This window comes from Arvicanthis niloticus, chromosome 12 (assembly GCF_011762505.2).
Source record: "Arvicanthis niloticus isolate mArvNil1 chromosome 12, mArvNil1.pat.X, whole genome shotgun sequence".
Lineage (NCBI taxonomy): Eukaryota > Metazoa > Chordata > Mammalia > Rodentia > Muridae > Arvicanthis > Arvicanthis niloticus.
Window position 1 is genome coordinate 72573946 of NC_047669.1, and position 10418 is coordinate 72584363.

At 54.7% G+C, this 10418-nt stretch overlaps 1 protein-coding gene across 1 annotated transcript; it reads left to right on the plus strand.

Moving 5' to 3' along the window:
- Positions 1-6364: 6364 nt before the first annotated feature.
- Olig2 (oligodendrocyte transcription factor 2) lies at positions 6365-9988 on the plus strand. The gene is made up of 2 exons (XM_034515699.2): positions 6365-6951; positions 7606-9988. Exon 2 carries the CDS (start codon positions 7661-7663, stop codon positions 8621-8623), a length of 963 nt encoding a protein of 320 aa, XP_034371590.1. The 5' UTR covers positions 6365-6951; positions 7606-7660; the 3' UTR covers positions 8624-9988.
- Positions 9989-10418: the final 430 nt, after the last annotated feature.

Below are 10418 nucleotides of genomic sequence, written 5' to 3' on the forward strand. Positions count from 1 at the left end.
GAGCCAATGCTTTTTTAAATCTTGAATTATGTGAGTAATCACCTCTTCAAAAGCAAGCAAATCTAAAAGAGCAATAACTAATTAACTTCATCTGGATACACTACACACACACACACACACTCACACACACACACACACACACACACACACACACACTACAGGAGAGAAGAAGTGAAAGGCTTGGGTTTCTGTGTTACAATAGGAAAGACGGACATAGCTGTGAACCTCAGGCAACATCTTGGTAAAGTGTCATCTGGGGCTTAAGTCGTCTCTAGTCTCTGGGGACACAGAAACAGAAGAAACATCAGCATAGCTTTGGGTGTCCAGGGGTGGGAAGACTGTCCTCATTGTCCCTGAGTGGATTTCCCGGTGCCCTTTTCACCCTGAAGAGGACATTTGAAGAACATATATAGTATTTCCAATGTGTTGGGGTGGGAGTGAGTGTGGGGTGCTGTGTCTCTGGGTCTGTCTGCCTGCGTGCTCGTGGGACTATACAGAACTGGGTGAGAGCAGAAGAGCAGCCTGTTTATATACAGGACACAGTAGAGAGGGTGCCACAAGAGAAAGATTTAAAATATGCTTCAAATGCACGAAACGCATTTCTGGAATTTTCAGGACACTGTAATTTAGGTGTCTGTGGAAGCCTAGCAGGGGGAGAGGTGGAGGGGTCAGTTGTACCTCAGAGACTTCCTTTTAACCACATGTTCTTTACACGATTTGAGTATCTTGTCAGCACATGTGACATGGTGCCCATTCGCACTATGTAAAGGGGAGAGTCCTGGTTCACATGATATCTTCTTTCCTTCCCACGCCTGCTAACAGTGCAGCCTGCGGGTGCTGCCTACACAGAAAGTTTCTGCCTAGAAGGCGTGGTCGTTCTTTCTGTTGGAAATGGAAGAAGGAAGTGGGGGCGGAATGCTTAAAACTCCCAGTGTTCCAACAATTAAGACAAGTTACACCTTGGTCATCAACCAGGGGAAGAATCTCCTGTTCTTAGGCGAATCCTCCTCCCCTCAGCCAGGCCAAGTCATTTAAACTCCTGGGATCGGCTTTCCCATCCCGCTCAACAATGCCTTAACAGACCTTCAAGAGGTGGCTTCTGGATCCCTTCGGATGATTGGAAAGGAGTGAGAATCTTGTCAGCCCCAGAATAACCTGTGTCTAGATCTAGAAGACGCAAGGACCTTAGGGAAAGCAAAGGACGATGGGCCATGAAATCAGAATAGGGTTCCTCAAGCCCCACTGTACCCAAGAACTCGCTGGGGTCCCCCTTAATGTAGATCGTTTCTTGCGTTCTGAGTGGGCCTGTGACAGCAAGCACCCTCGTCCAAGGATCTCACACACATGGAGAGGCGTGGGCTGCCCGGGAGAGTTCACAGAAAGCTCTCAGCTATCCATAAAGGGGCAAGTTTCTAAAGTGAGGTAAAGCCAAAATTAAAATTCAGGTGTCGGGGGGAGCATGACCAACGGAATTGAAAGGCGGGGGCGGAGGTGTCAGAAGGGAAGAACGATAAAGCCCAGCCTCAGTTTCTCCCTGCACCCTTCTCCGTGGTTCTGGACTACGGAGCGCTGCTCAGTGACTTGAGGCTGCCGCCATCCCTGGGACGCGAAGCTGCAGCTAACGGCGGGCTCCGGCAGCTCCGCTCCTGCGCTGCGTGGCTCAGGTGGCCACAATTCCCCGTGGCTCCGGATTCGCACCAGTCTATGGGTTCCCATTGAGACCATTCCAAGAACTTTACCTCAGTCACTCATTCACTTGTCCTATCCTGCACCATCGCAGGCACATCTCATTTCTGTCCATTGTCGTCTTGGCCCCCCCCTCCCCCCAACCCGCCCCCAGTGCTTCAGCGCGGCCTGAGCCCATCTCTGTTTCAGGGCTCCAAGAAAACAGCAGGTGGCTCACTTCGCCAAGGGAGAGCCTGGTAGTTGCGCTCAGGGATCTGTCCTGCGGCTGACAAGGCCACCTCGACTCGGGTTTAAGGGAAGGTGCTGCAACTTCCCGCTTCGCTCCCCCGTGATCCGAGGGGCACCCTTAGACCTCATTAAATCTCTTGGGAACTGGGTTAACTAGATTAACTAGATGGGGAAACCTAGTTAACGCTATTGTCTCTGTGGCATATGCATAAAACTCAGTGTGGCCATCACACCGCTAACCCTCACTGGGACTTACTGGGACTTACTGGGAGGAGTTACTGGGAGTTATTGGGAGTTACTGATTGGCCTCTGTCAGAGGAATGGAGGAAGCAGTGAGCTCCAGCCTAGGGAAGGAGCGCAGAGAAGGAAGAAGGGGCGAGAATGAGGGCGTGCTGGGTGACAGGACGCTCAGGGGAGCTCAGGGTGGGGGAGGGCTGGGCCCCGGAGGAAGGGTGGGGGACCACTAAAGGATAGGAGCAGTCTGTGTACAAAGAGCCTTGAACGTTCTTCTCCTGAGAATAGATGCGTGGAAAAGGCGAGAAGCAAGGGAGGTCAGGACCCCTCGGGCTGAAACGCTTAAAGGCGCATCGCAGCCAGCAGCTGGGTGCAACAGTTGCTGCGCTTTCGTGCCCCCCCCCACCCCCTCCAGAGTAGAGCGGCAGGCAGTGGCAATGGGCTCCACTCCCTCAGGATGTGGGTTGCTCCTGGGTCTACCCTACCAGAGAAGTGCTGGAAATAGTACAAGTGCCTTCTATTCCTGACAACCACTATAGAGAATTATCACCTCTTGTTAGCCTGGGTGGGTCTCTTCTGCCCTCAGAAACCAGGATGCTTCTGATCTAGAATCCAGTCTGTGCTGGTTAAATTCATTTTACAGCTAAAAGGGCGCATGGGGCATGTTAAAGGAGGGGGATGCTTCCTTGTCGGCCCTTGCAGACTTGTAGTCTCCCACCTGTACCTCCACCACCCACACACCGGAACAATTCTGATGAGACCGGAGATTAGCTCTGGAGCAGTGGACCATTCCTGACTCCCCTGGTCAAAGGAGCAGTGGCCAAGTGACTCCTGGACACCTAGCAGAGGCAGGAAAGAGAATGGAAGTTTAGAACAAAGCTGTGGAAGACTTGGAACCCAGCCCCCACTTGACCTCTAATCATCTGTAAAATGGGAACAATGGCACTTCCACACCAACACCAAAGAGGTCATTGGGGGAACTGGGCAGCCTAATGGTTTGTGTGCTGAGCCCAACAGAAGTTCATTTCCATTCTTGTCCGGTCCTATCGAGATGTCATCCCACCCAGAACTTGGATCAGGACAGTGATGCATTTCAGTGATCAGGAACTTTAAGGGCAGGTGTCTGGGACCTGGGAAAATAGCTCACATCTCTCTCTCCAAGACTCAGTCTTCTGTTTTGTAAAATGGGAGTGATGCTTCTCTTTAGAGCCAGATAGAGAGTAACTGAAAGAAAGAGCCAGCCAAAACCGGCTAACAGCGGGGCCCAGCTCAGATAACCTTGAAGCAGTCACAAGCTCCGCCATTCTAAAGACTCTCTCACACCCCACAATCCAGAGTACAGAAAGTGCCGTTCATTGAACATATCTTTGCCTATAGATGCACTATTTTACTGTTACTAGTCTTTGCACAATTGCGTGGGCGAGCCTTTGGAAACATTCACCACGCGCACGCATGTCACCTGCCAGGCAGGCAGGGAGACTGTACAAAACCCTGGCGAGGCCCTGCTGGGACCCCACGCTGAGTTTTGCCAAGCTCTACCGAGTTTTGACTCCTGGAGTGTCTTACCGCACACGTTTGAGCCCCAAAGCTGCCATTCTACAGTCCTTCTGGCTTCCGGACCTCCAACCCTCATCCTCTCTCTCTCCCCGGTGCCAGGAGCCTTGTCTGCCACCGCCACCCCGGGAGGATTTTGCGCAAGGACACCGCTCTCTTTGGCAGCAGGCAGAATCGCAGCCTGAATGCTAGTAGGAAGGAAGGAAGGGAAGGGAAGGGGGAGAGCCAGAACCAAATGGGGAACCCAGGAATCGGTGGGAGGTCTGCGCCCTGGAGCCCCGCGAGAGTCCGCCCAGCCGGTTTGGCACTGGCTCCTCCTGGGCCGCCAGGCTGCGGAGCAAAGGCCGGCCCTTACACGCACCCGGCCTTTTGTGCGAAGGCAACACAAAGGAGAGGGAAAAACACGTCTTCCGTTTTGAAGGAGGAGGCCAACAGCTCCAGGACGCCTAGGCCAGCCAGGAACTCCCGAGCCCGGCCGGCCGATTAGCTTAGGCAAGTGAACTCCCGATTCCCAGGGAAGGCGTATTTGTCCAGCTGCGCGTGCTGGTGGGAAACGTGCTCTAGGGCCCACCCAGGACACACAGGCAAGAGCTAGATCCTGACAAGGGTCTCTCGGACCAAGAAGGACAAGCGGGCACTAACCCCGTCTAGCTTCCGATGGGGGGGGGGGGGGTGAGTAAAGGAGCCGCACGGAAATGTGTCTAGCCTCCGACTTGCCTCTGAGCCAGAGGAGATCAGGGGACACAGATGGCCCTCAGGCGGCAAGCAGCTCTCAGAGAAAGGAAGGCAGCCGAGGGGGAGAAGGAGACAGTTGGGAGCTATGCGTCAAAGCTTCCGACTTAGGGAGTTAGGACCAAGAGATGCCTGGAACTGTTGGGACAACCTAGTTAGCTAATTAGGCTGTGACACTGGTCACAGGGCTAGGGGAAGTGGAGAGGCTGGGAGCGGGAGTGGGGGTGGGGGGAGGACACGAAGAGCCCGCAAGCGCTGCGCTCTTGCCTTCGGGCACTTTTTTCCAGGCTCGCAGCTGTCTGTAGAAAAGGTCCCCAACTTTCGTCCCTGTCTTCCACTCCCAGCTACTGGACCAAGTGTACAGAATGTCAGGCAGTTCTCCCTCAGACTTTCGGACGCAGGATAGACAAACCAGTAGAACGCAACAAAAGAAGGAACCTGGGCTCTCCGATGCTCTGGGCCTGCTCTAGCCAGGGTGGCTGCCACCTACTCTCCCGTACATTGTACCGCCTGGGGTTTGTTAGGAGCTTTGGAGCTCCACATCCCAGCTGGTGGCCCCACAGAGCTCATCCCCACGCACGCCCTCACTGCGGTTCGCAAGGCCCAAGAGCGGTCCTCACATGCCCAAGCTCCTAATCCCCACCACAACCCCCGTGTGACAGATTCTGCTAATTGAACGGTTATGGGTCATCCTCGTAACCGTTGAGCGACATTATCACCACGCTTCAATTCTTCATGTTTTAAATACATATTTAACGGATGGCTGCAGAGCCAGCTGGGAAACACGCAGGTCGGAAAACAATGCTCCAGAAGGCACGAGACTAGGGGCAAACGCGCCAGCCCACTGGGCTCTCTAGGGTGGACCCCAGGGGGAGACTTAGCACGAAATGAGGAGCAATCGCCTGAGTTTTCATGCCTGTTCTGACTTTGCTAAAAGAGGACCAATTACTGTTCGTCTGCTTGCTTGTTAAAACTACATATGCGAATTCAAATACCAAGCAATGGGAAGTAACCGGAGGAGAGGCCATTGAAACTCCGTGAGAAAGAATAGGCTCCTATGTTTGGGGGCGGGGGTAAGGGATAGCATCCAAGATATGTAAAAATGAATACCCAAACAAACAAACAAAATACATTTGAGCTGGAAATGTCTGGATGTGAGAAACATTTGGGGGGTTGGGGAGACAACCTACTGCCTCTCTGCTTGAGGACCACCAACTGCTCGCATCTGTGTTAGGCAAAGATCACTATAGGCCTGGCGATATTTTCTCCTGGAGGCTTGCTGAAGTCAGTCCCTAGGTTTTCACTTCCATAAAATGGGTGGATGTGTAGTTATCTCTAGATTACCCCCAGGCTATTGTCCTGATCAGGCTTCTCCGCTTTTTGTTTTGAGATACATACAGACTTCTGCGTAGAAAAGGCGCCCCAAGGCAGCTAGGAGTGTGGTTCAAGTATGAACTCACGCCCACAGTCTAGGGCCTCCCGATAATTCTTTGCAAACAATGTTGCCTCTACTCCTAGACGTGAACCCCAAGATGATGTTGGAAGTTCAGTGGCTGGGTTTCCCTGAAAATAAATGGGGTAGAAGTCTTTAACCATCCACGCGTTGGCGCTTTCACTATATTGAAAATAGCTCCCCCGAGCTTCTCGACAGCCCTTAACTTTATAATGAATTGCGATGTCTTCCCATAGTGCTAAGAACTTTTCTCCTGCGTCTTTGCCCGCCCGGTGCTCTCCAAGGCCATGCCCCCACCTGGGGGCGCTACCGCCTGTCCTCGGAGCTGCAGCAACTGCCATTAAGTGGAAAGGAGCTAAGGGCGTGGGGGACCTTCTCCCCTGCTAGTCTTTACTTATGCAACCCCAAATGGTCACAATTTGATGAAAATCACTCGATAGAGATCGGCGGCCGGAAAACAGGACGGGGCGGGAGGGCTAGCAAAGAGTCCAGGTGTGGCAGGCTGCCTCCGTGGTCACCCCAACACATCGAAATGATTGGCCATCGGACGAGTTTGCCAAGTCCCCATTCCACTCCTTGCCCTGGCCTGACGCTACAGTGGCAGTTTTTTTTTAAATAGAAAGTTGCAGGCGTTCCCTCTCTCCCAGGGACCCCAGCCTTCTCTGCCAGCCCCGCTAGACCACCCGCCTCCTCCAGCTCGCCCTTTCCTTTCCCTACCCAGGTCCCTCCTCCCATCCCTCCTCGCGAATCTCTCTACCATTGGCTGTGCGCTGAGAGGAGGCGTGTGCCGGGCCGGGCGGGTTTCATTGAGCGGAATTAGCCGGGTGACATCAGCTTCGCAGCCCCTCCGGCCGGCCCAGCTCATTGGCGCCTCTGCCCCTCCAGGAAAAGCACATTGTTCCCGCCCCCGCCCAGACCACCGCCACCGCCGTCGCCGCTGCCTCCATCCAGCTATAAAAACCAGCGGAACCCCGAAAGGTGTGGATGCTTATTACAGACCGAGCCAACACCAGCGCCCAGAGCCAGGTTCTCCTCCGCAGCTAGCACCTCAAATCGAATTCACAGTAAGTGTCCCCGCCCCTTAACTGCCCAAGCCTAGACCCCAAGACCGACTTCAACTCCGCTAGACTTAGGATGCACCCTTCCGTGCTGATCTACTGGCCGGGATCCCACCCCTGCGGGTACTAGCGGCTGTCTGGGTGCCTACACTCACCGCAGCACCCCAGGCTCCAACAAATCCTGTTGCGGGTCGGCGGGCTAGCCTTGCGGCCATAGAAGCAGCGCTTGGAATGTGAACCCGACGCGGGTTCTAGATGCGTCTGTGCACATGGGTCCGTGTATGTTGAGCACGAGATAGAGATACTTCTCTATTTAGATCTCCGGCCCAAAGAAAAAGTCCGCATTTATTCCAGGACGGACTGAAGAAATAAAACCTCTAGAATGTGCCTCTCTGAGGGCCACCCAGGAGTCTTTGAAATAAAGTAACCCGTGGGTGAGCGTGGGGAGGAGAGAGATTTGTTAGGATCCCTTGCACATCGCAGGCTACTAGAAAGTCAGAATGTCGCTGCGAGGTAGAAGCCAACCACCTTTAAGGGTATCCTGAGCTGCCGCGTAGGCGGAGACAGCAATTGTCTCACTTCTGTCCCCCCCACTCCCGTGTGTGTCTATCTGTCTCTCTGTGTGTGTCTGTGTCTGTCTGGTTCTCTCCTTTCTTCAAGTTCGGAAGGTTCGAAAAAGAAGTATCCTTCGAAAGCTTAGATCATCCCTGGGGCCATGGACTCGGACGCCAGCCTGGTGTCTAGTCGCCCGTCGTCGCCAGAACCCGATGATCTTTTTCTGCCCGCCCGGAGCAAGGGGGGAAGCAGCAGCGGCTTCACCGGAGGGACCGTGTCCTCGTCCACGCCGAGCGACTGCCCGCCAGAGCTGAGCTCCGAGCTGCGAGGGGCCATGGGCGCGGCGGGCGCGCATCCCGGGGACAAACTGGGCGGCGGTGGCTTCAAGTCATCTTCCTCCAGCACCTCCTCGTCCTCGTCTTCGGCGGCCCCGTCTTCCACCAAGAAAGACAAGAAGCAGATGACTGAGCCCGAGCTGCAGCAGCTGCGCCTGAAGATCAACAGCCGCGAACGCAAGCGCATGCACGACCTCAACATCGCCATGGACGGCCTGCGGGAGGTCATGCCGTACGCGCACGGCCCGTCGGTGCGCAAGCTCTCCAAGATCGCCACGCTGCTGCTGGCGCGAAACTACATCCTGATGCTCACCAACTCGCTGGAGGAGATGAAGCGACTAGTGAGCGAGATCTACGGGGGTCACCACGCCGGCTTCCACCCGTCGGCCTGTGGCGGGCTGGCACACTCGGCGCCTCTACCCACCGCCACGGCGCACCCCGCGGCCGCCGCGCACCACCCGGCCGTGCACCACCCCATCCTCCCTCCCGCAGCCGCGGCAGCAGCCGCCGCAGCCGCCGCCGCAGCGGTGTCCAGCGCCTCTCTACCGGGCTCCGGGCTGTCCTCGGTCGGATCCATCCGGCCTCCTCACGGCCTGCTCAAGTCTCCGTCCGCAGCCGCCGCCGCCCCTCTCGGAGGCGGGGGTGGAGGCAGCGGTGGCAGCGGTGGCTTCCAGCACTGGGGCGGCATGCCGTGCCCCTGTAGCATGTGCCAGGTGCCGCCGCCGCATCACCACGTGTCGGCCATGGGCGCCGGCACCTTGCCGCGCCTCACCTCCGACGCCAAGTGAGCCGGCCAGCGGGGGTGCGTTCCGGAGAGCCGAGGGGCGGCGGAGCAGCGCGGACAGGCCAGAGCTGGGGCTCCCGGGCTCTGTTGCCAGAAGGGGAGCTGGACCACGGGCTGGGCCTAGGGGATTACGGGGAGTCGGATATCTGGGAACCGAAATAGTGGGAGCATTTGGAGCGATGGAGAGGGGCGCGTTCGCTCCAGAACCTGGTTAACTCTTTAGCTGAACACTCCGTGGGGCTGGGAGGCGCCATTGTACAAAAACGGCCACAACGCGCGGGTACATCCATCCCTGGAACTTCCTGCCTGCACCCCCAGGAAGTCTAAAAACTGACTTTCCGGTGTACAAAGATTGACCCCCGTCTGGGCTTAGACGAGACGCAGAGCACTGGGGGACTTGACTCCTCTTCCCTATTTAGGGTGGCGTAGGAGACTCCTAGGGACCGCACCGCAGAAGCGACCGCTGGGCCTCACCCTGCTGGTTCATCCCTGACCCAGGGCCAGGCACTAAGTTAGTTGACGCTGGCGTGGGTATCAGAAGCACTTAAGGTCCTGTGGTCTCAGAAGTGTGGCCTTCCCTCCCGTCTCTCCTGTTGATTTGTGGCTTCCTAACAGATCTGTGAGTGTTCCTTTTCAGACCACACGAGCAAGCTTTACAGACGCTTAAAACAGTAGCACTTGTGGAATGGAATTACCCCAAACTACCGATGTGGGACTGGATGCTTTTTAGATCTTATTTTTAAATAGAACCCACCCTCCTATACACACACACATACACACACACACACACACACACACACACACACACACACACGTGCACACGCACGCACACACATCACATTCTAAGCACACACAATTTGGTTTGTTACCCGACTGCGGACGCTGTTTTTGGTACCTGGGGGCTTGACAGAAGAACAACATCAAAAAGTTGCTGTGAATATAGTTTGAGTTATTTGGGAGGGGGTGTTCTGTTGGCTTCTTAATAATTTCTTGTGTGTGTAAATATAATATCAATGAAGTGCGGGATGCTAAACTCTTTGTTCACGTGACTCCCTCATCCATCTAAGCCCGCTGTTTACTTTCTGTGTCGTCGTCCCCGCCCCCCAAACACACACACCTTTTGCCACCGTTAACGCAAGGGGCAAACCCCTTCATGCGCGCTCCCTGGCGCAACCTGCATTACAAGGAGGGCTTTCCTGCGCCTGCCTCTGACCTTCCACCTCTCCCGCGTTGCCCCTGCAGAGTGTATCTATCACCTGTTTTATTTTTGTAAAGAAAAAGAAGTGCTAAATAATATTTATTACTTGTTTGGTTGCAAAAAACAAAACAAATGCTGGAGTGTTGAGATTTTAAATAAAATTTAAAGTAAGTCAGGTGCTTTCAGTCTGTGTGAGGGATGGGGGGGACAAGGAGCCGCTAGGGACAGCGATTCCTCTGGGGACGGATTTGTAGCTCGTTTTGCTGGCTTAGCCGTGGAGAAAGATAAGGGATTTTTTTTTTTACCACTCCCTCCCTCCCCCAACACGTTTTCTTTAAAAGGGCACACTCTCCGGATGTGTATCACAGCTTTCTTGTGCTTTTTAATTTTTCACACCTAATCGGAAACTCCTTTTCCCTTCTATTGAAAATCAAGCTAGTTCAAGAGTGTGTTTTCCTTCCAGGAGTGCAGAACTTTGGACCTTCAGGGCCAGGGACCGACGAGCCTCTGCCGAGGTTTTGGGAGCTCTAACAAAGCCCTCTTCAGCCAAGATTTTCTTTTCTCTGTGCTCGGGAGCATTCGCTGGGCCCCACAGCACCCT